Source organism: Perognathus longimembris, chromosome 22 (assembly GCF_023159225.1).
Source record: "Perognathus longimembris pacificus isolate PPM17 chromosome 22, ASM2315922v1, whole genome shotgun sequence".
NCBI lineage: Eukaryota > Metazoa > Chordata > Mammalia > Rodentia > Heteromyidae > Perognathus > Perognathus longimembris.
The window spans coordinates 26,371,227-26,396,437 of record NC_063182.1 but is presented as its reverse complement, the minus strand read 5'-3'; the positions used below and the strand labels follow the sequence as shown (position 1 = coordinate 26,396,437).

Sequence of the window (25,211 nt, the reverse complement as noted above, 5' to 3'; positions counted from 1 at the left end):
AGTGCCATAGTTCCCTCTTATTCCTACAACAATCATTGTGCAAAGGAAAAAATATTCCAACAAAATCCCAGACACTTTACCTCCAAATGGCTGGACTTTGGCCAGATGTTCAGTTCCACCCCTGAAGACTGTGATTCTGTAAGGTATACCTTTGGTCTATTCACACAAGAAAGTGAGTAAATGTCCATCAAAAACAAAAAGAAACAGATGCCCAACATTTAAATATGTGATGTGCTATTCTATGAGTAAGGAGATAAATCATTACCAAGCCCCAGAACTGAGAAGTAGACCTCTGCTACAAACCACAGAAAACCAGATTCCAGCTCACCTGTACTCAGAACTATTAGCAGTGGAAAGAGATCACTTCAGAGGTAGCAAATGCCAGGTTCTTCTACATGTTCAGTAACAATCCAGACGGACAGTTATCAGGAGTGTTTACAGGAATTCCTGCATTAAGTAGAGCTTTGCCTACATGACTCATAAGGTCAGTTTTGAATCTGAAATTCTATTATCCTTGTTAATTTTCCCAATTCAATTTTCAGTACAGGATAAACAAACCAGCCTAATTTGATCTGGAACTTCTGCGGGCTATCACAGGTCATTTAATCTAAAACACATGGCCCTGGCCATTGCTATGTTGTCTGAAGTCATCTAACAGACCTTGTCCTTAACAAGCTGTTCATGTTACCAGTTTCCCTCATGGCTTTTTCCAGCTTCTTTGCTTATTTCATAACTTCTTTTTGTTCTCCTTTAGATTGAAACAGAAGGAATGTTCTTCCTTCTGAATTTCTTTTTACGTCTTATAAGTGGTGAATGCAGATTAAAATTACATTGCTTACATCTTTACTTTGCAACTTCAATTTCACTTTGAAGGTTCAAGAGCCAGTGAGAAATGAGAGACAGAGGATCACAATAACCACAGTTCTTAGGGGATTCTTTTCCTCATGCCTGGCACTCTACCGTTTGAGCCACCAGTCGACTTGTGCCTTTTGGTAGTTAATTGGAGATAAGAGCCTCATGAAATTTCTTATCTGGGCTGCCTTCCAACTTCATTTCTCAGATTTCAGCCTCCTGAGCAGGTAGAATTAAAAATATGAGCTATCAGCTCCTGGCTAGACAAAGTTTTCTTTAAGCAAAATTTCAAAGAGAAGTGAGGTTTAAAGTTTATATTAGTATTAATTTATAAAGTATTTTGTTATGATCAATGTTATTAGATTTGGAGTCCTAAAACTCCTGAAGAGTTAGTTGCTCCTTAAGAAATATACATGTGTGTTAACATTGTATTCGTTAACATACTCTAAATACGTTTAAAATGTCTTCTTTTTTGTTTTGTTTTGTTTTGTTTTTGGCCAGTCCTGGGCCTTGGACTCAGGGCCTGAGCACTGTCCCTGGCTTCTCTTTGCTCAAGGCTAGCCACTCTGCCACCTGAGCCACAGCGCCACTTCTGGCCATTTTCTATATGTGTGATGCTGGGGAATCGAACCCAGAGCTTCATGTATACGAGGCAAGCACTCTTGCCACTAGGCCATATTCCCAGCCCTAAAATGTCTTCTTTAATAGCTAAAAAATAGGGGGCTGGCCTAGTGGCAAGAGTGCTTGCCTCGTATACATGAAGCTCTGGGTTCGATTCCCCAGCATCACACATATAGAAAATGGCCAGAAGTGGCGCTGTGGCTCAGGTGGCAGAGTGCTAGCCTTGAGCAAAGAGAAGCCAGGGACAGTGCTCAGGCCCTGAGTCCAAGGCCCAGGACTGGCAATAAAATAAAATAAAATAAAATAAAAATAGCTAAGAAGAGCCCACATCTTGCAGATACTCAGCTCAGATGAAAATTGCCATGTTCCAGAACCCAGTCTCAAATGCATTTTTTCTAGGGTATGGCCTTCTCTGTCGTAACTGGTGACGTTTCTTGTCTTTCGCAGTGAATGTTGTGTCGATGTTACAGGAGTTCTGGGAAAGCAAGCAGCAGCAGCGCGCCGCCTTCCCCGGTGAAGGCCTGGTGGTGTATGAGTCCCTCCCATCCTCCGGGCCCCCCTATGTGAGTTACGTCACTCTCCCAGGGGGAAGCTGCTTTGGCAACTTTCAGGTAAGAAGCTGACATCATTTTTTCAGTGCAAGTTAATTGGGTTGCAATAGGAACAATAAACTCTTTTGTAAAATGAGGCAGTTCCTCTGTTTGGAGAGAGTAAGCAAAGTTGCGCCAGATGCTCCTGTCTTTGCTGAAAAATCAGTCAGATGTTCTGATTGGTTTGCTCAACGGAGAGTGCTGAACTGGGGCGATGCCCTCGGATTTCTTTATAAAACACCAATTTTTTAATGTACTTCTTATGTGCCATATAGCCACTGCTTTCTATTCCAACAAATATTTTGGAACATAGTTTACAAAACAAGGAAACAGTGGCAAAAACCCTTCCAAGAAGCCTCCACCTTCATGAATTTTGTAATCAAATAGTAATCAACTTAATCTATATAGGACACAAAAAGAGCATGAACCAACAACAGGTTGGAAACTGGGATCAATTACTTTTGCTTAGGCCAACTTCTTCCTTTATCTACCTGTAATATCCTTGAGAGACTTATTTAATTTCCAAATTTCCCCAACTATGAGAGACAAAATAATGTCCACAGAATTGGTTGGAAGTAAAATGTGTATATGATGTATTTATCATGGTATCTTGTGCCTTATAGGAGTTGCTAATATCATTCTAATAAAAATTTTAAAGAGTCAGCCAACTGGTTAAACTTTTATGCTGATGAAGGTACATAAATAATAATATATTTTCATTTTTTTATTGTCAAAGTGATGTACAGAGGGGTTACAGTTTCATAGGTAAGGCAGTGCTAATATATTTCTTTCTAGTTATATGCTTACACACAAACATTTGCCTATATTGTCATTAACATACCTTGTGTACAACAAATACACATTGAATAAGAAATATCAAGCAGTCTTCTGAGAATACGGTCCATAACCTGAGAGAATCCATGGACAAAACGTTGTGGCAATTAAAGAGCCATATCTAAGGGTTAATGAAAGCATAGGAAAGGAACTTTGAATTTTACCAGTCTCCTTTATAAGAACCTCTTTGATGCAATAAACTCTGAATTTTCAGTAACTGGCACACTTATGTTTCTTATTGCTATGAACATTGGGAAATTCCTATACCATCAATTTTCTTTCTTATCTTTGACAACTCAGAAGTCCACAGGCAAACTATCAGCATATGTTTTTGTAGTATAAGTCTACAGAACTTAATGCCATATTTTAAGGCTAATATCATAACTGATATTATTTACATTTCTACTTTACTCACCCTTTGAATTTATGGCCTTACTCATTTATTTTATCCTGTGGCCTGGTAGATGTTTTACATAGTCTCAAATCCTTGGTGAAGTGAAGAAGGGTTTTACTTAATGAACAAATCACAAACCCCTACTTCCTAGACATCAAAGGATTCTTAGGAATGTAAGTGCATGCTGAGACATGCAGCTAAGGGTATCCTGGCCAGTCAGAAAAGGAAAGCTGACGTTCCTTGCATGAGGAATGGTGTGTGCAGCGGCTTTCGGCAAGGAAAACCCTGGAGCACGTTTGGAATTGTGGGAGCGTGTCAGTCCATGTGGGAAAGATCCATGGGGAAGTACAATTGGGGGACAGCTAAGGGAGCATAATGTCTTGCAAAGGAGCAAAGGTCTCATGCTATATCACATCAAGGCCTCTGGATGTGTTTCTGAAGGATCACTATGGCAGTGTTCTGAAGATGGTTTCCATATTAAATCAAGCTAAAAATGTGGAGGCCGAAAGGAGAAGAGGGATGAGCACCGTCACCCATTCAGTGCCATTCAGATGAGCTGAAATGCAGAGTGTGCTTGGGAAGGAAAGTGAAAGACTGCCAGTAGGATGGAATTCAGGATTTAGGATGCACCTCAGCTTGGGCCTTAACCACTGGACAAGGAAGAAAGGAAGAGGAAAAGTGGGGATTGTGGTGGATGAGAACTGGGTCAGCATGACATGCCTGTGATCCTCCAGAGAGACAAGAGCCACAAAAGTTAGGACCTGAAATTCCAGAGAAATATAAATTATATTTCTAAATGTCTGAACTGTGGTTATGGTTGCGGGAATCACCTCCAGGTGAAAATACATAATACAAGAAGATCAAGAAGTGATGTGATGGTAGGAGTGGCTTGGGGTTTAAAATCCAAGAAAGAAAAGCAAGAAAGGGAGGGAGGGAGGGAGGGAGGGAGGGAGGGAGGGAGGGAAGGAAGGAAGGAAGGAAGGAAGGAAGGAAGGAAGGAAGGAAGGAAGGAAGGAAGGAAGGCAGGCAGGCTACTGTGAAAGGGTTGAGGATTGCAGAAAAAAGATAATGATCCAGAAGCGGGGATTTGTAGAATGGAAAGCAGGTGATAACTTGAGACTGAGACGGAGAGACCTGTGCTCGACCATACTACAGACGGCCAATGAGATGTCCCATAGACTATGATGGTTTGCTTGGGGGAAATGGGGAAGATGGAGGGAAGGCACGCTCTATATTCATCATTAGCAGAACTTCCAGAAATCTAAGCTGTAATTAAAATGGGGAAGGACAACTAAGGCTCAGTCCTAATATTCAAATAACCCTCAAATAGCCTAAATAAATGGGGCAGAATTAGATGCACTGTGCTTAGAATACAAAATAGCAACAATAAAAATTTTATAGGAGAAAAGACAAGTAAACAAATGAACAAAGTAATTCAGACAACAAAAGAAACAAGAGCACCAGAACAACACACAAGTAAATCTCATTTTAGAAGTAGGTTCGTATTGAAATACAGTATCATAAAATCCCCTGCCTGGGTCTCTTTTAAGTAGACTGCTGTCCTTTGGTCCTGCACAGCCACAAAACTGTTTCTTTTTCTTTTTGTTTTTTGCCAGTCCTGGGGCTTGAACTCAGGGCCTGAGCACTGCCCCTGGCTTCTTCCTGCTCAAGGCTAGCACTCTGCCAACTTGAGCCACAGCACCACTTCTGGCCTTTTCTATATATGTGGTGCTGAGGAATCGAACCCAGGGCTTCATGTATATGAGGCAAGCACTCTACCACTAGGCCATATTCCCAGCCCCTCTGTGTTTCTTTTGTCATGATCTTGCTCAGAGTGTGATGGGACATTTCATTCTGAAAGTTTGTGATAGTCCTAACCCAAAGAAATTGCTTCTGTTACTTCTTCCCCTGCATTTCTGCTGTCTCTTTCTATAACCATCATTAAATCGACATTTCACCTTTAAAATTTATTGCTTTTCCTGTACTGTACTTTTCCATCTCAGTCCTTTCACTTTTCTTCATTATTTTTCAGCTTTGCTATCCTTTACTAATCTGGTTTTGATCTAGGCTTTCTCATCTATTTACTCTTCTATTTGTTATGCTAACTTGGCAGTCCAATTTTAACTTGCTTGTGCCCCACTTGCTCCTTTTCTATAGCTCTTTTGGGGATCAATATCCTGTCAAAAATTTCTAAGGATATCTACTATATTATTTGCATTTTCTTGTGCATCAATAGCATTAGGGGAACTTTATGACAATTGATGAAATGGAGCAAAAAGTGGTAAACTTGATTAACAAAATCAAAACCTATGTCTTTGAAAAGGTAAATGAGAAAGACACACTTTGGCATTTCTAACTAAGAAAAACTCCAAGACTTGCCACATTAAATATGAGAGAGGAGGTACAATTTCAGAATGTTACGTAAATAAGTCACAATATTAACAACAGAAACAATATATTAGCTACTTTCTGCATGGTAAGAACTATATTATCTTTTCAGTTCTTCCATGCATATGAAGCTATTTCCAAAAATGCTTCGTTTTGTTTGAGAGGTGACAGATCTCAATAGTTTCCTAGTACCTTTTGCTTTTTAACATTGGGGATTGAACTTGGTTGGGCCTTTGAGCCATACCTCTATCCCTTTGGTGTGTATTTTATTTTTGAATTAGGGTCTCCGCTAGGGTTGGCCTTAACCCCTTGATCCTCTGGTCTCCATGTCCTGTTTATTTAGTGTTACAGATACATACCCAGCTCCCTGTTATTCTCTTATCAAAGTCTGAAAGCCTTACTGTGGCAAACAGACTCTACAGCTTTCCCCAGTTTCCTTCAAGTTTTACCAGGTAGAATCTGTCTCCTGATGATGTTCCTTACCCTTCTTGACCCCTTTACCCTCCCCAGACTCACACTGTGATCTATTGATGGTTTCAGTGCTACTTTTCTTCCTGTCTAACTCCTGCTCTACCTTTTAGTACTGCACTTAAGTCATATTCTCCAAGAACATTCTCTGAATCTCCCTGCTGGAAATATATATCTCCTCTTATTTCCCCAAACAGGTATCTGTCTTTTTACTAGTGTTTGATGTTTCCCACACTATGCTAAGGTTACTTATTATATACATGTTCTGTCTGTCTATGGAAATGTAACTTCCTCGGGGATAGGGTCTAGATCCTTATGACTTCAAGCACTGTAGTGGTGTGTTGTTTTTTTAAAAATGAGTTATTACCTAATAAATTTTGTTGAAGCTATACTCAAGTGAATTCCAAATTCCAAGACTGAAGAAATGAATTTAATGTTTGCCAGTCTCATATATAATCAATAGTGAGCAAAAACATTTCACCTAGTTTTGCAAGGTAAAAGGCTAGGAAGGAAGAGTCAGTAAAACTGAAATCAGTTGATAGTATTTTGTTCATATCTGTGCCTTAATTGAGAGTGGATACATTTGCAAAAATTGATTTAGGGCCCTCTAATTTTCTCTGGATTTAATTTATGCACAGTAACTTTCCCTACTTTCATAACATGAATACCCAACTATGGCTATACTCACTCATAAGCATCGATTATATGTCCATATTTAAAAAGCGTATCCAGAGTCTATCTAGACTATAACATATTTGGCAGATCAATATTTAGTCGATATGTGAGTCTAAGACATTCAATTGTTCTTATTTTTGCTACCCTGAGAACAATGAATTTCTCTATCATTTCATAAATTTTGACCGAAAATGATAGGATTTCCCACCGGTAGCAGATCCACCATCTTTCTTATGGCCTTTACAAAAACAAAAAATAAGATGAAAAACTGAACTGCTCAGCAGGGAGGCCCCATGGCGATTTCTCTGATCATTTTAGGGTCTCCTTCTCCTTATGTTTAAACCATCATATTTTAAGGTTCTCTGGAGGATTGTTAACATCCTTGCTTAAAAAGATCCAGAATTTCCTGAAGCAAATATGTTTTAGAAATGTTTTTTTGATGGTTTCTTTCCAAATCGGGCCCCTTAACCTATTTGGCCCTCCAAAATATGATTTGATGAAGGAAAAAAAAAGAAGCAAAAATTGTCTAAAAGTAGTATCCTTGCACTTTTTTTTTGTCAGCTCAGACACCACCCTAAATGCTATTTTCACCATATAGTATTTCATGTTTTTGCCAGCAGTTGGCCTGAACGAGCCTACATACTCATTCTTGCAATGCCTTTCACATAATCAAATGTCACCCTTGTGCATTGCAAATCATTTCACGATGGATTATTAATGCCAAGACCATGTGCTAAAACACGGAGAAGCCATTATGCCAGCAGTAGGCTCCTTCCTGAGCCATGGACATTACCTCCAATGGTGCCAAGTAATTGAAAATACTTGAAGTAAAGTAAGGGACTAGGTTGCAGGGCTAATCCCTGCGGTTTCAGGCAGCTTCATGAAAGCTAGAAAAGATTATGGTCATTCTTTCTTTACAAACGTGGTAATCAGACTGAACTTTCATTTTCTGGTTAATCAAAGGAAAACAGTCCAGTGAATGCCCTGAGAGCCACAATCTTCTAGTTTTGATGCAAAGAAACTTCACTGAAGCAACTGGGAAGCTTGTGCCCTTGAAGACTAATTGAAGAATATTCAGTTACTCATAACACTACCACAGAGAGACAGACAGAAGAGAGACATAAACAGCCTTAAACTCGGACCTCGATGCACACTACAGTATAAAAAATAAGACGCGAAACCGTGATTTTATTGTTGAATTTTTAAACAATAAATTATTTTTCAGGCAGTCATATTGAAACACCTTATTACTGACTGTGCCTTTCTAGAAGAAGCCCTCTTCTAGTTTTACAGGCATTCAGTAGAAATCCCTGCATTCTGAACATATTTCTTGGTGCCACTTCTGTCTAGGCAGTTAATCTTTCCCTATCATGACCGTGAATGCTTGCAGTAATTTCCATGTTTTACCATAAGACCAACTCAAGAGCCATCAACTCAATGCCTGGCTCCCTCCTGATAAACCAGACAGAAAGGCATCCATTGTTTCTGCAGCTGTTTTTGTTTTTAAATCCAAAAGGGAAATTGAATATTTTGTCTTATTTTGATTTAAAAGATTTGTGATTCAAGTTTTGTTTCCACATCCATGATGTGATCTTCTATGGAATCTACTGTAGACTTGAATTAAAGGATTCATTCTTATTTTGAGTACAAACAGAAGTTCCCCTAGGTATGGTATATACAATTATTTACATGCATGAATTATAATTAAGTTTAAAAATGTGACATCAGGGTAAAACCATGGAGAAGAAAGACAAAAGAGGAAGGCACAATTTTACATGGTACATTGAAAATAAGAACAACAATGATAAACCACTTATTTCCATAACTTGGAGTTCATTTCTCTTAGCATCAATGTCACTATAACTGATTTTGGTACCCTGGGTATTATATAAACGTGACTCTGAACTAAGGACGGGAAGGGGAATATAAAAATGGAGAGACAAAGGGTAAAAGGTGAACCAATGCAACAGCAATAGTTACAATACAATATGCTGTAAATCAACTGTACATCTGGGGGGGGGGTGAAGAGGGAATTGGGGAATGGGGAAGGTGGGAGAAAAATGAGGGAGGAGGTAACAAGTTTGATAAGAAATGTAGTCACTGCCTTACATATGAAACTGTAACCCTTGTGTATATCACTTTGACAATAAATAAATTAAATTTTTAAAGTGATATACACATATGAATCCAGCTTGATTGACGTGAGTGCCTGACTTATTTGAAGTGTGGGATATTTGCTCATTAGATATCATTCTTGTTCATGTATTTTGTTGCTGTTGTTAGAATGCTTAAAAGAAAATAGCCATAATTGTTAGATACTAGGCTAGTTATATAATGAATGTTCAGGTATCACATGAAGTTGAAACATTCAGTATTTCCCCTGCTAATTGACTTTTTCTCCCTTTATAACCACGTGACAGCCTGCAAGGGAGGGAGACTGGGAGGGATGAGGGCAGAGGGGTTTTTCTCTGAAAGACATTGACTTTATTTAATGGTCTTTGATGACTATGTCAGTTTGATTGTCAAACCAAAGTCCTCGCCTAGTAAAATACCTTGAAAAAAAATGCCTTTGGCATGGATTGTACTGCCTAAAACAAAATAGAGTGTTTGATTTTGCCTTGTTTCCTTACCTAAGGAAGTAAGCACACTTTCTCTGTATGAGCAGATTAAAAAACACACACACACACATTATATACTTACATGTATTATATGAGTTTTCTTAAAAGTTCAAGGAAGTAAAAGTATATTAAATCACAATGAAATAAGTTTATAAAATTAACTTTTCCCCAGGTCGGAATGACTAAGAGAAAATTTGTTCCCTTTGCTTAAAATTAAATCAAAGTTAGCTCAACATTCTCTACTCGAAAGAGAGGTTTGGTCTCTTTTGTACTGAGATTATTATAGTACTAATGCTGTTTCAATGGCACATATTTCTTTATGAAATTATCCATGACTTTTTGTCTGCCTTTAGAGCTGTGTAGCTTCACTATATTGTGTCATAACTGCTAAAGAAGCTATTTCCTGGTGAAAAAAAATCTCTCCAGAAAAGCATCCTGTTTTTATAACTAATGAGGCCCAAAAATAAAATGGTAGCTATGATCCTACCATTCCATGTCAATGCAATATCAAACACGAAGAGCATGCCTTTAAAATTGGAAGAGCATATTGTCTTAATGAGCCACTTTGTCTATTCTCCAGCTTCCTTCCCTAGCTTTCGTCTGTTTCATTTCTTATGAGACAAGTGAACAGAAATGCTTGGTTACCAAAGAGAGCAGCAGAGTGGCCTAAAAGCAAAGCTTAGAGAAGCCCCGTGGTGAATAAAGACTTCATGCTATTGCCCCTGGACGATCCCAACCTCATACATAGGCATTAGAAAGATGTCTCCATGGCTATAGGTTACTCCACAGAGCAATCATCTGACTCTCCCCCCTCTTTTCTCTTTTATGCAATCCTTTACATCAAAGGTATTGTAAAAAAATGAACCAAGATCCTGAGCCCTAATACATTCATCTTGTCTTCACCTCAACTTGAAAAAAGAAAAGGATGAGATTAAAAAGAAGAAAGGAAGATAACAATAAAAAACGAAAAAAAAAAATCCTTTAGGAACCCAATACAATATGTGTTTGTAATGGTTACCAGGGGCTTGGGTCTAGGTATGTGTGTGGAATAGCGTTTGCAGTAGAGGTAAATGAGGAGGCCAGGTGGTTTATATTATAGAAATAACATTCTGACCCACCATGTGCCTGAAACGTTTCTTTCACTTGACAGGAACTGGTGAGGTTTCTCTGAAAATTGGACTCGCAAGCCAGTCCCCTCCCCCTTCCATAGCAAAGCTGCCTGCCCCCTCCACTCCCAGGCCTGGAAACGGAGCCCCGCATACTTGTTGCCAGCCTGACCTGTGCAGAGACACAAACTTGACTTGGGTGACTGAATTTCAACCCTTTTCACGTCGCCATCTGGATGGGAGGAAATGCTAATATATACAAAATTAGAGAAATTGGAACACATGCAAATGTTCATGCTTTGGCCAGGGCAGACAGGGTCTTAAAGAGCTGAAAACACCAATGCTTGACTTGTGGCAATTTCTGTTGCTGAAGGGTGTGTTGTGTTTTTTTTTTTTTTTTCTGTCAGGATGAAACAGAGGTGTTGGTGACACTGACCAGAGCTGGCAGGCCATACACATAACTCTCCAAGTCACTTGCTGAGACTCAAACTACAAGTTGCAAAAGTAAAATGTCCTTAACTACTCAAATGACAGAGAGAACAGCCTATAGGATTTGAGCAAGAATTCTCAGCTCTCACTGTTAGTTTATTTGGTTTTGCCACCTGCAATGTCCTGGGTTAGGGAAAGCCCCTTGGGTATAACCTGCTGTAGAATGAATGCCATCTAAATATCACTGACCTGATCTTGACCCTAGAGAGGAGGAGGACATCTTTAACTGTTCACATACAGATACAATCTGCAGCTTTTGCTATCACAGTACTGCGTGTCCAAATCTTTGCTATTAGTGTTGCAACTCCTTAGGCATTCTTGATAGACACTGGCTAAAGAATGCCTAACTTGGGTTTCTAGATTTGGGATCTAAAGGCTTATTTTCCCTTACTGTTTAAAACACATATAAGAACAATCCTGAAAAGTCTGTTGCTTAGAACAAAGAAGAGTCTCTTGTGAACATGCTTCCTCATTTGTCCCTAAAGACAGAACTGTCATTGGGATGTATGTTCAGTTAAAATCTTATGGTGCAAAAATGCCTCAATATGTGCACTCAGCCTATTTTTTTTTTAAACTAAAGCATGGAAAAAAATCTAATCAAATGAGAGCTACCAGCAAAGTTACAGCTCAGAATCTAAATTATGTCAATTTGACTCAAAGATATTCGCTAAGTAACATACTTAGAGATTTAACAACTAACAATAAAATTAATTTCTTATTAATATCTTGCCTATTATTTTGTTTCAATTCTTTTAAGAACTATCTGGTCTAAAAAGGGAATAGCAACTACTTTAAGAACAGCCTACAATTAATCTTGGTTGAATCTAGCCCTTGCATTATAGGAAATGATCACTAGATAAAAGTAAAAATGCCAAGCAAAAAAAGAAAATTGAGAAATAAAAAACTTGAGCGGGTGCTGGTGGCTCATGCCTGTAATCCTAGATACTCAGATGACCAAGAGTTGAGGATTGCAGTTCAAAGCCAGCCCAGGCAGGAAAGTCTAGGAGACTCTTATGTCCAATTAAGTACCAGAAAACCAGAAGGGGTACTGTGGCTCAAAGTGGCAGAATACTAGCCTTGAGCAAAAAATGATCTCAGGAACAGTGTATAGGCCTCATGTTCAAACCCCATGACCAACAACAAACAAAACAACAAAAACAACTTGAATGCTGCTTTTTGATAGTTGGGTAGAAGTACTTTCTCTAGTGAGATCTCAACACTTGGGATGTTAACAGAAGACCATTTGCCACAGAGACAAAGAAGCTTCTACATCAGCTCCATTTCAATCACAATGCCAACTTTCTCCTGAGTAATTTAATGTAGTTCTTAAATAAGGTTCCGTAAATTGCACAAGTCTCAGGTCCTATAAACTTGGTGTTGCCCTACCAGCTAGAAATGAAAAAAACAAGGTCAGAGCATCAGCAGTTGGAAGAACTTGCCTCTCAGAGCAGACCTAGGTGCTTCACAATCAGTTGGAAAGGTAAATTAAGCAGATACCCTTTCTCTCCATGATTCAACTCCATGATTCAGCAGGTTAGGATGGAGCCTGAGAATAAATAGGTTTAACAAGTACCCAATGACTGGAACACGAACAATTAAAAAAAAATTAAATTATGGGTCCAGACTACTTGCCTAGGCTTGGTGGTGATTTCTGTAGGCTAACTTATGGTGCCCCAGTAGTTTGGTGATGGCATAAACTTCAAAATAAAATTAAAAAGCAGAACAAGATGGTCTAGTGGGGGAGAAGTTCATATCCAGCACAACAGGGAAAGTTTAATATAAATGACTTTTGCTCTTGAAGAGTTACCAAACATTTCTTCTTAACATTATAGAGTAACCCAATGTGGTAGAATTCCCAAAGCTCTGGACTCGACTTAGCCAAGACGGTTTACCCAGCCAAGAGACACTTCCGACAGGCTAGGAAACGGCTTCTCCAGTCCGTTCATAGACATCCCTTCCTTCTCTGTTTCCTTCTACAGTTCCGAAAAGCATGATATCAAAGTGATCACCAGCACAGTTTCCTCCTCGATCAGCAATCTATTGCCACAGTACACTAAATGAATGCTGCTGGCCTTTTTCTTCTGAAGGAAGTCAAGTTTGTGAATCAGGGACAGGAGGCATTCATGGAAACTTCTGCCAAAATAATCTATGGAATATTAAAGCTGTATTGTCTGGAGTATTGTTCTGGTTTAGGAAATGTTATGTGACCTTAGCAAAATAACATATTCTCTCGATTTCAAAGTCGGTGACCATTTCTGTGAGGAAAACAATATAATAGTCTGTGGTCAAAATCCAACACTGAAGTCATTAGAATTGATGTGAATTTTGTTTTGTTCATTTACTTAGTTGCATAATCTTGCATAGCAAACCTTTAAAGCCTCTGTTTCCAAAACTGCAAAATAAGAGCGATGACAAAGCATGATTAAAAACCATAAAATTTAGTACTAAGCATAGTACATAGCACAGAGTATCAGCAGTGAATTTATGGTGATTGAGCTCTTCCTCAACCTGTATGTTAAGGGAAATCCTAATTGCCTGCAGTAAAACCTTTGCAGTAGTTACACATTGCTGCATAACAACTGGCCTCAAAACCTACTGTTATGCCTAGATTTCCGGTCCTCAAAGACCACCAAGGAGCTGATACTGATGCAAGAGAGTCTTTATTGAAAGCTTGAGCCTGAACTCCCAACTGTCACCGACATAGCGGATCTGGATTGAGTCCCAACCCTCAGATAGGCAGGGTTTTTATTGTGATTACAATAGGGGCAGGGTATTTCCAACTTGGCAGATACTTGATTGGATGGCATTTAGCGAGCAAGTCTTGTCCTATTTCTATTGGCTATCTACCCTTTCAGTTATCTATTTTGGCCTTGATATTGGGAACTGGCCTCGATATCAGGAATTGACAACAGGTGGTCACGTAGCACTGATGCAGGGGGTTAGTGCAGGGGTAGAGCAAGTCACAAATGGGTTAAGCAAGCCGTTTACAGAAGCAGAATATTGCAGTCCGGCTGACCTAGTACCAACTTTATTTTAACAATTGCGACCGTGTTTTCCCATTACCACTAAGCAAGCTTGAGCAGGCTAAAAAATCCAGTACTCAATCACAAGTAAACCAACCCAACAGTTACCATGGCATTTCTACTACTATTATGGTTATTTCTATAGTCTATGACTGATCATTTTTACTGTTTGTCACCATGGTTGTTACCCAGGTACAGAGGGGAACAAGTGCTCCCTACATTTTTAAATGTCAAACTATAAGAAACTAGTCTCACGGGTAGGGGTGCAGCCTTCTATCATGGAGTCATCACCAGGGTTTAGAAGCTGTTATAATTTTCACACTTAAAACTTATATTTAGGGGCTGGGGATATAGCCTAGTGGCAAGAGTGCCTGCCTCGGATACACGAGGCCCTAGGTTCGATTCCCCAGCACCACATATACAGAAAACGGCCAGAAGCGGCACTGTGGCTCAAGTGGCAGAGTGCTAGCCTTGAGCGGGAAGAAGCCAGGGACAGTGCTCAGGCCCTGAGTCCAAGGCCCAGGACTGGCCAAAAAAAAAAAAAAACAAAAAACAAAAAAAAAACTTATATTTAGTTACTCCAGTTTTCAGGTCAGCCCTAACACTACAAACACTTACTGTCTCCTACAATCCATGAGCAGGGGGAACCTGGAAGCATTTCCGCTGGATGGTTCTGCTTTGCTGAAGATTGCAGTCAAAGCTGTCATGTGGCATTGCTGTCAGGCTGACATGGTGTCACGTAAAGGCTTGACTGGCTCTGGAGGATCAGCTCCATACTTACTCAGGTGGTTTTTGGTGGAGAAAGCGCTTGTTCCTTGCCATGGGCGTGTCCATCAGGCCGCTCTAAACATGGCAGCTGTCTTTTCCTCAAGCAGGTAATCAAAGAGCCAAGGTAAGCAGCACCAAGATGGAAGCCTTAGCAGGCATCTGCATAATGGAATTTCAGAAGTGATATGATACCAACCCTCATGCTGTGTGGAGAGGACTACACAAAGATATGCATTCCAAGAGTGAGGAATCACTGGAGCCATCTTACAAGCTTGCTACCATTGCCTTTAAACAGCTTCTCTAAGCAATGCTACAGTCACTCTTATTTTTAATTTTACGAGGCTTTGAAATGAGGATAATGGTTTATAATCTACCAGCAAATGAAAGGCATCTGAGCATCGAGACAAATGTCTGAGTGGGGTCTGTTGGGCACTTGGCAAGCATGTGGTTCCACATGCTTAAGAAATCCACAGCTGATTTTGGTAAAATCTCCACCATTAGTATTCCAGCTCTGCACTTTCACAAAGTGCAAAGGACAGAAGTTGTCTCTGTATCAACAAGTAAGAATGGTGAGCAGACAAGGCACACATGACAAATCTGTATTTATGATGGGGTCTGGCTGCAAAATAGCAAACCATACAACCTGGGATGTCTATTCCAGCAGGAAGTTGCTTTGAAATAACATCATACTTCACCCACTCCCCAACTGATGTCTTTGACCACCAGACTGGTATGGACAACAATAAAAAATGTTCTTCCCCTTGCCATACTTTATTTTTATAACAGTGCCTCCCACTGCTTAATGGAAACTCTGACAGTATCTTTCTTCTAGAACATCTGCACTCTGATTTACATATATCGAACAGGCTGCAGTTAGACTACATTCTTGCCCAAGTACAGGTTCTTAGGGAACCAAAGGTCCTCTTAAAAAATCCTGAAAGAAAAAAAAATTCAGCACTGACTGGCTTCGATTTGTAGTTTCAGAGTTTAGAGAAAAGAGGCTGGTTAACATTATGGACATTTTGAAGTACTTGTCTTTCAAAAATATAAAGAGCAATAGCACCAAAAAAAGCACTTTGATGGATCAGAATTTATTTTATTTTGTGTACTTATTAAGAGGCACACTTTCTCCTTCATTTTAAGGAAAGATCCTGTGTATTCAAAGAACAAAATAAGTAAAGACATGTGTCTACTTCACTGTCTTGATATTGGCTTGGTCTCCTCTAGTCATTTTTCCATACTTCCTGGGCTCCTTCTGTGTTCAGCCCGCCCAGCTGCACTTTGATCTCAGAGGCAGTGCCATTTGGTTGTAAATGTATGTGGTGCCTTTGATCTAGTACTTAGCTGGTCTTATTTAAAATAGATAACTTCTTTTATCTAGTAGTGTTTACTAGGTCTCTCTCTCTCTCTATGAAAGATGCTTTAAATGCTATTTTTTAGATAGAAATCTGTTTCTTAAGAGTGCTGGGGTCTGAATCTAATTCTCCAAATTGTAAAGTCTCAGCAGCTCTATTGTAGATTTGGTAAAGCCAAGCTGCTATTAAAATGAGCTGCTGCTACAGATGTCAGGTAACAGTTATAAGAAATTTGTTTGCTTTTTAATGAGGAACTGACTTTTCTAAAGAATAGCAAACATATTCTGCGCTTAGGCAAAAAGCTGCTTATATTAGAGAGTTTAAACAGAATAGCCAATTATCCCTCTGTAATCCAGGCATGAATACATTATATTACCAGTTTATGTATGCCATGTAAAGTGTGTTGAAATGATACTCTCATATTTAAGAATTAGAAATATGCATGTATAAACACACACACGCATACACACACATACACACCTTTCAATCTTTTAAGCAAAGTTCGTAGTGCTTTATTTGTTTTTGAGTTTCCTAAGTTGAATTTTGTTATCCTGTAAATGATTACTGAGGCAGGGGACCCAACAGCAACTGCAACAAAAAATCTTTCCTTAGAGGACTCACAAACTTGGGATGAAGGGGAAAACAGAGCATGAGCAAACAATTACATCCAAGTATGGTCAGTCTCTTCCATGGGCAATGGTCTTCCCATCCTGACCTTGAAAGAAGTCAAGTAAAGCTTCTTAGAAGAGACAGCATCAAAGCTTCAATGAAAGACTGCTGACTCAAAACTCAATATCCTAAGGCTGGGTACATGGCTTAAGAGCTAGTATGGTTACCTACCAATCGCAAAGTCCGACTTCAATGTTAATACCCCCAAAATTTACAGAACGGGAACAATGTTAAAAATGACTCAACATCCTTTACATTTCCAAATCCACAACACAAAGTCAAAATGTCTGTCCTTAACCGTTCAAGCTCAATACAGGTGGCCTAAACCTTGGAAGAAGTTGAAACTTTTTATACCCTTGCTGCCTAAAGCTATACTCAAATCCTTCTTGCTTGTCAACACACAACACGAAAAAGAAAAATAATACTTATTTTCCATATATATTTTAGGACTTTAGCTCTGTTTGTTTAAAAGGTTGAGATAGTTAGCTTTCCCTCAGTGTGACAAAATACCTGACAAAATCAACTTAAAAGAAGGAATCATTTTCTCTGCTCATGGTTTCAGAGGTTTCAGTTCAGAGTCAATTGGCTCCATGGCTTCTGATCCTATGGTGAGGCAAAGCATCGTGGCAAGGGATACACGGCTGAAAGGTTGCTTATCTCATGGTGGCCAGGAAGTGAAGGAGAGTGAAGGGGATGGGTCCTAAGATCTCCTTCAAGGGTAGGCCTTGATTTCCACTAGGTCCCACTGCTTAACAGTTCCATCACTTCCCAATATCACCACTGGTGAGTGTCCAAACTGTTAACACCTGAACCTATGGGGGACAAGGACCAAACCATGAGTATGTGGGAAATTATTCTTTGTTGTGAGTTGATATATCTCTTCCTGCTTTTACTCTAAGTTTTTAGGTCCCTGATAGATTTTTTTCCCCCATTTTCCTGAGTATTATGTTCTTGCCATATTAAAGTCATAGTTACTTCATCCATGGACTGACCGCATAAGCTTCTCTATACTCTAGGCCAGGCTTAGGCCCTATGAAGGATGTTAAGGAAGTATTCAAGGCTCCCTTTCTGGAGCTGAAGGTTGAGGGTGGGGGTGGGAAGGAATGATCCCTAGCCAACTATATGATCATTACAATATGTCACCCAATTGTCTCAGAGTTTGGGTGAAAAGACATAGGGAATGAGGAACCTGATTTGGAAGACTCAAGATGGGCTTGCAGCTATGGAGAGGAGAAGTAGGCCTCTAGAGGCCATAAGGACATACGTGTACAGTACTCTTGGGATAAGGAAGAGGTGGTTTGCGTATTTGGGAGAAGACAGGGATGTGTTAAAAGCAAATTAGAAGGATTTGGATATTTTTTCTGTTGGTTGTATGAAGTCTTTGAGCTATGAATTTATAAAATGAAGTGCTATCCTTGTTATTTTCTTCTTTCATGTTAGTGAGTAAGCTATTTTTTTTTTTTTTGCCAGTCCTGGGGCTTGAACTCAGGGCCTGAGCCCTGTCCCTGGCTTCTTTTGCTCAAGGCTAGCACTCTATCACTTGAGCCACAGCGCCACTTCCAGATTTTTCTGTTTATGTGGTGCTGAGGAATCAAACCCAGGGCTTCATGCATGCAAAGCAAGCCCTCTACCGCTAAGCCATACTCCCAGCCCCTGAGCAAGCTAATCCTGAGGATCATATATTCTAGGTAGTAGGGGCCTTGGATGAGAAAAATTTGTCCCTACAGTGAAGGTGGCACAAGTCTCACAGCCAGGGAGTTGTGGACTTATGGTTTCTTGGCTACTCGCTTCACCAATTCTGAGCCTGGATTTGTTTCCCCTGGGACTGGTTCTCTAGGAATTCTCTAGGAATTCTGGAAGTCTCTCCAGATATTGTCATCATACCCTGGGACCCTCTAGTGGTGTGGGCTCAGTTCTCAAAGGGCTTCAGCACTTTAGAACTCCAAGATTCACACCGAATTAAGAAGTTGTAGAACAGGAATTATTAAGCCAGGCAAAGAGGATGCAAAGCAGTATTACATTTGGTAGCAATGAAAAATATTTTAGTAAGTTTTACCACTCATGGGCTTTCTGCAGCCTCTCACTTTGGAAAGGCCAAATGGAGTATGTCTCACTTAAACCGCATAGATTGGGAGCAAAGGAGGAGTGGGTGGATGCTCCTCAAAAAAATCAGGGCGCTGTTACTAGAAGGAAAGTGGGAGTGAATGTTGAAAAGATGAGAGCAATGGATCTGAGGAGCAAGACTCCTCTTCTACCCTGAGGCAAAATGTCCAGCTGTGTGTTCCTATGGGGCATTGCCATGAGCCAAGGATTCTAGTGCTTTGTGGGAATTAACCAATTGACGTTAACCCTGTTATTTCCATTTTACTAAAGATGAAATTGAGGCAAACAGAGACTAATTAAATTGTTAAGAATCTTACAAGTAGGAAATTGCTATAGCTGGGATTTGAACCCTAGCAGCCTGACCCCAATTCTTGTGTTCTTAATTACTGGCACAACTATTTCTAGTTTCCCTGATTTTTTTTCCTTTCTTAGTTTTTTTTTTCCCCTCTAAAATGAAGATTTGAGTAATTCCCTGGGAAAGAATGTAAATCAAGTTGCCTACAATGGTAGGCATTATTATTTTTATTATTACTTATTAATAGAATATGCAAAGCCTCTCTCCATAGAAGGCATTTCATGACTACGAAAAGCAATTGAAGGCAACCAAGACATTTGAATGAGCTCCATAGCTGAGCAAAAAAGTCTAAATGATCTTCAGGGAAATTAATGTCAGTGAGCATGACAATAAAAGTATGAATGGAAACATCCAGAGACTCATTGATGTAGGCATGAAATGCTGAGATGCCAAATTCTTTAATGATTCATTTTCTCCTTACCTTCTCAAGTGCTGCTTAAGTAGAGCCGAGGCCAGGAGAGATGCAGCCAAAGTGGCCCTCATCAACTCCCTCTTCAATGAGCTGCCCTCCCGCAGGATCACCAAGGAATTCATTATGGAAAGTGTTCAGGAAGCAGTGGCCTCCACCAGCGTGAGTATCCGCTAGGGGAGCGGGGAGGCAACCACACGGAGAGCACTGAGCCATGTGGAAAGTGGGATGCTACCATGCGCAAATTCTGAACTTTAAAATGGTGGAGGTCACTTTTCAGGGGAAAAAAAAAAAAAAGAGGGGCTGGGAATGTGGCTTAGTGGTCGAGTGCTTGCCTAGCATGCACAAAGCCCTGGGTTCGATTATTCAGTACCACATAAACAGAAAAGGCCAGAAGTGATGCTGTGGCTCAAGTGGTAGAACACTAGCCTTGAGCAAAAGCAGCTCAGGGATAGTGCCTACGCCCTGAGTCCCAGGACTGGCAAAATAAATAGATAAATAAATAAATAGTGAATACATGGGGGAAAAAAAAGAATGCCTGAGTTGGAAATTATAAAATTTGAACTGGCTCCACATTCTACTACTCAGTAATATTCTTAACCTCACTGGATCACAAGTCTAAGTCAAGGTAGAAGATTTGATCACCACGATTTATGTGAAAGTGTGTGTGTGTGTGTGTGTGTGTGTGTGTGTGTGTGTGTGTGTTTGTATGCTGTTGCTTTAAGAGCAACAACAAAACATCCTGTTTTAGAAATGTAAATGACATAATTCCCTGGTCATCTAGCACTACATTATTTGTTTGTTCCATAAGTAATTGGGTGTTCCTGATTCCCATGACCACCAGAGAGGAAGCCTTGGCCTCCACCTGTGACAGGTGTTTCCTCATATATGTGGGATCAAGAGCAGGAGTTTGGCATTATCAAAGGCAGTTGCTTGTCTTTAATGTGCATAAACTTGGTCTGAGACTTTCCTTCTTAGTTTTGCTAGAAATGTTCTATCATTCTGCAGTAGCTGCTGATAAAAGAAGGGGAGATATCAGACTATCAGTGACCCTTTTCCACTCATAAATGCTTTATCTATTGGGGAAGAGATTGGGAAGGGGACAGAAAGAATGACTGGTGTGGGAGGGGGAGGTAGAAACCTCTGCTCTGTATCTGGTCTGAGGATGAAAGGAAGCCTTTATTTTCCAGCTCTGTACATTTCAAGTGCCTTTGAGGAAGAGAAGTTTGGAAAATGATGCCTGATTTATATAAGTGTGGAGTTTACTCAGGAGTAGGGAAGGGTCCTCAGTGTAAATGTAATTTATCTTTTTTTTCATGGAAATTTCTAAGGAAAGAGAATATATATATATATATATATATATATATATATATATATATATATATATGGCTTGCAGGCTTCTGGATGGATTTCCTCTGGGATATTTAAAAAGCCAACATAAATATTTCAGCAGCGGTGTGTTAATGTTATTGCATTCAAGAGCTATAAATTCACTGCTGTCTGATGCTGGCAGTTGTTTCTTGAGTCTCACAGAGTTGCTATTGCCCTGCTTCCTGGGAATCCAAGGCCATGGAATACTGAACAAAGCTCAAATACCATCTGAGCCATGTGAGCTTTCTAGCTCCACTCCCCATAACAAAACTGAAAGGAAATTTTCTTTTTACCTGTCACTCATCCACCTTGCTTCCTCAAGATTAAGTGGTCTAAGAGTACAGAAATGTAAACAAAGGTCCATGACTTCAGGCCAACACCAGCGTTTTATGAAAGGTTGCCCATGAAGAATATGAATAATCCACACAACTGGAAAATTCTTTCCATTTCAGTTACATCATCTTGCCTGCTTATCACCAAAATCAGAGCAAGGTCAGTGTTTCAAGATTTCAATAAGGAATGGAGGCAGCCACACAAACATTAATGCCACAATCACCAAAAATTCCACCAAGGACATAGAGATTTCTGCTTCAGGATAATGATTCCATCAACAAGTATACAAGCAGTTAACGTTCCAATCAAACGATAAGATTCAAATAGACTGTGAAGCCCCTTGAATCTTGATGAAGAATTCTATCCCAGAGACTTGGTTGTAAATTGAGCTTAAGGCAGCAATAGGATTAATACCTACTCTTTCAAAGAAGAAGAGAAATCAGGAACATTTTCTTTTTCTGTCTCAAGGGCACTTTAGATGACGCGGATGACCCCAGTACAAGTGTTGGTGCCTATCACTACATGTTGGAATCAAACATGGGGAAGACCATGCTGGAGTTTCAGGTATCTTCTTGCCTAATTTTTATTTGCTTATCCAAATATAGAAGCTTACAAAGTAAGTAAAAAATCTTCTTCTTCTTCCCCTTCTTCTTTTGCCAGTCCTGGGGCTTGAACTCAGGGCCTAGGCACTGTCCCTGAGCCTCTCAGTGCTCAAGGATCACGCCTTACTACTTGAGCCATAACCTCACTCCCAGATGTTCCTGAGAAGTTTATTAAAGATAAGTCTCGTGGACTTCCCTGACTCGGCTGGCTTCAAACCATGATTCCCAAATCTCAGCCTCCTGAGTAACTAGGATTACAGGCCTGAATCACTGGGCCATAATCTGCTTTTATGTTTCACCATCCCAGATCTCAGTACAGCAGCCCCAGTTTAGGCATAGTTTAGTAAACTAAAACAAACAAGCAAAGAAAACTTAGTCTTTGTTCTTATGAAGGAAAGTGGAAGATTTAACACATCTTATGACTCTGTCATACTTTGTCAGAGTTTTTATTACAAAGTTCCTCTTTAAACAAAATAAAAAATTTGAAGTCTACCTTGTGATCAAGTGGCTCTTAATGTTCAGAAGTCGTAGATGGGACTCGTGAAGCATTCATTGAACAGTGCCCATTCAGTTCTGATATTGTTATTAAATGATATCTGTTTCCTCCTATCATCAACCAAATAAAAAAATTAGCAACACATAACCTTTCAGACTACTGCTGACAAGTAGTAACAGAGCTGAGGAACTACATTTACCTACTACAGATGGCCCCAATTTATGACTTTGTGACTTTACAATGGTGCAAAAGCATACCTGTGTAGCTATTCTCTCTCAATACAGTACTCAATAAATTTCATGAGCGATCCAATACTTTACTATAAAGTAGACTTTGTGCCAGGTGTTTTGCATGACTGTCAGCCAATGTAAGCATGCTGGGCATGTTTAGGGCAGGCTAAGCTAAACTAACTATAACACTAAGTAGACTAGGTATATCAAATGTAATTTTTCTTTATTTACTTACTTTGTTTTAAATTAGCATACTTTCGTAGTGAAAGGGTTTCATTGTCCTATTTCCATCCATGCACATAATATACTGTGAGCAAATTCACCTTTCCACTATATGCCTATTTATTAGTATTTTTGACTTGATGACATTTTTAGCTTATAGTGGGTTTATTGGGACCTAACCATGTACTTACAAAATGAATTGTTGCATTAATAACAATAGTAATCATATTAATAACTAATGTTTATTGGATGCTTTTTTCCTCTGGCATAGTGCATTTTTTTTTCCAAAATGTACTCAACAAGCCTTATTATAATGTTATTGAAGGAAGTTTGTCATTGCTCAGGCTTCTGACCCAGGTCTCTGACCTTTGACCTCAGACACCTGATTCCTATTCTTTGCAGGGCTGGGTAGATAAATGTTCAATAGTGATTGGGGGGGTGGTAATCGGGCAGGAAGTGTGTGCTCTCTATGCCCTTCTAAACAACTAAGCTTGGATGAAGCTGACTATCTGACAGCATGGAATGCTGTAGAAATCAATGTCTAATAGTATAGCCAAGGAGCTTTATTCCCAAGTAATTCTCTTTTCTTTGGTTAAATTCCAAGAAGTAATCAGAGATTATGGCATTAGATCCAAGAAGCAATCAGAGATATAAAATTTCCTGAAAAAAAAAAAAAAAAGCCAAAAACCTGTTCGTCGTGTAAAGGGTTACCATGGAGTTGCTGCTGAGGCTTAAAGCCAACTTTTAAATACCTTTGCGTTACCTTTGAAAGTTTTTTCTGGCTAATGGCGTAGCAATTTCTCATGCAGTGATCTCTATCAGTTTCACGCATATGTCCTTTTGTCCCTTCTTTAAACTTTGGTTATCCAGTTTCTCCCTACGTGACTAAGATCTTCCTGACCTTTGAGACAGCCCATGGGGGTTGAGAGTAACCAGGGGTCCTTGAGGATTCGCTTCGCCTGCATTGGATGAGGGCATATGTGAGCTCAGCGGTTCTGGCCCAGGCGGTCAAGTGGACTGGCTAGTTTTAGCCTTACTCTGGTCCTTTTGTAAAATCTATTTCCTCACTTGCGTATAAATTTTGGGGAAATAATGGTCCTGCCTCACAATGCCAACGTGAAAATTAAATGGCATACAATGAGAAGAGGGCAGGGTAGTGCCCGGCCTATGGCAAACGCTTCATGAACTTTACCATGATTGTCCTATGTATTTCTAAAGAATTGCTTTATACTTGAAATACCATGGCATTCTAGATCATTTCTGTGACAACTTTCATGAAACTAGAAGCTTCAGATGAGGAGAGAGTAACTAGCTCTTATCTACATACCAACCCTCTGCTGTGGCATAAAAGGTAAAAATATTAACAGTGTGCATTCCCCCTACACACACAGTCTAAATCCAAACAGAGAAAAAATAATGAAAGAGGAAAATGGTGCACAAGAAATAACACACGTGTCTAAAAATCGTGTAGACCTACAGGTGATGCTTGTCCATCACTTTTTTTTTTTTGGCCAGTCCTGGGCCTTGGACTCAGGGCCTGAGCACTGTCCCTGCCTTCTTTTTGCTCAAGGCTAGCACTCTGCCACTTGAGCCACAGCGCCACCTCTGGCCATTTTCTATATATGTGGTGCTGGGAAATTGAACCCAGGGTTTCAAGTATGGGAGGCAAGCACTCTTGCCACTAGGCCATTATTCCCAGTCCTTGTCCATCACTTCTATCCGAGAACTTATTCATTCTGAGATTCAGTTTTGTCCTCCACAAAATAGAAATAATAGTGACATTTCACAGGAACAGGACTGACTGTGACATTTATAAAACACGTAGTCCAGTCATTCTCATAATAAAAGATCATTTAATGCCTCTCTTCACACTCTATTGAAAGAATAGTGTGCTTCTTTCATTATGTCAGTCTGCCCCAGCACACAGTAGTTGAGACGTAGTTTAGTAGCTATTCCCAGTAAACTTGTGAATGATTGGGAATGTCATTGGTGCAGTCTAGGCAGGTGGGAATACTTTTTTGTTCCCTTGAAATTCCATCTATGTACTATGAAAATTCCACTGAAAGGCTCTAGTCAGCCTCCTTTTGCTAACACTTTAATTGCCTTCTTTCGGGCTGTGTGTGGTCTGTGTAGTAAGGTATTTAAAATAAACGAAATAATCGTTCAACATACTGTGGAAATGCTTCATAAATTCTCCAAAAGGAGACTGAGTAGCAGATGCAGAACAAAGCAAGGGGAGG

General features: G+C 39.7%; 1 protein-coding gene across 2 annotated transcripts in view; it reads left to right on the top strand.

Moving 5' to 3' along the window:
* Lix1 (limb and CNS expressed 1) overlaps positions 1-25,211 on the top strand; it is a 53,259-nt gene that overhangs the window by 19,133 nt on the left and 8,915 nt on the right. For both annotated transcript variants that reach the window (XM_048331468.1, XM_048331467.1), the window contains exons 2-4: positions 1,921-2,084; positions 19,739-19,879; positions 21,890-21,985. In XM_048331468.1, the coding sequence (XP_048187425.1) occupies positions 1,921-2,084; positions 19,739-19,879; positions 21,890-21,985 (401 nt within the window). The remainder of the gene's footprint in view (positions 1-1,920; positions 2,085-19,738; positions 19,880-21,889; positions 21,986-25,211) is intronic.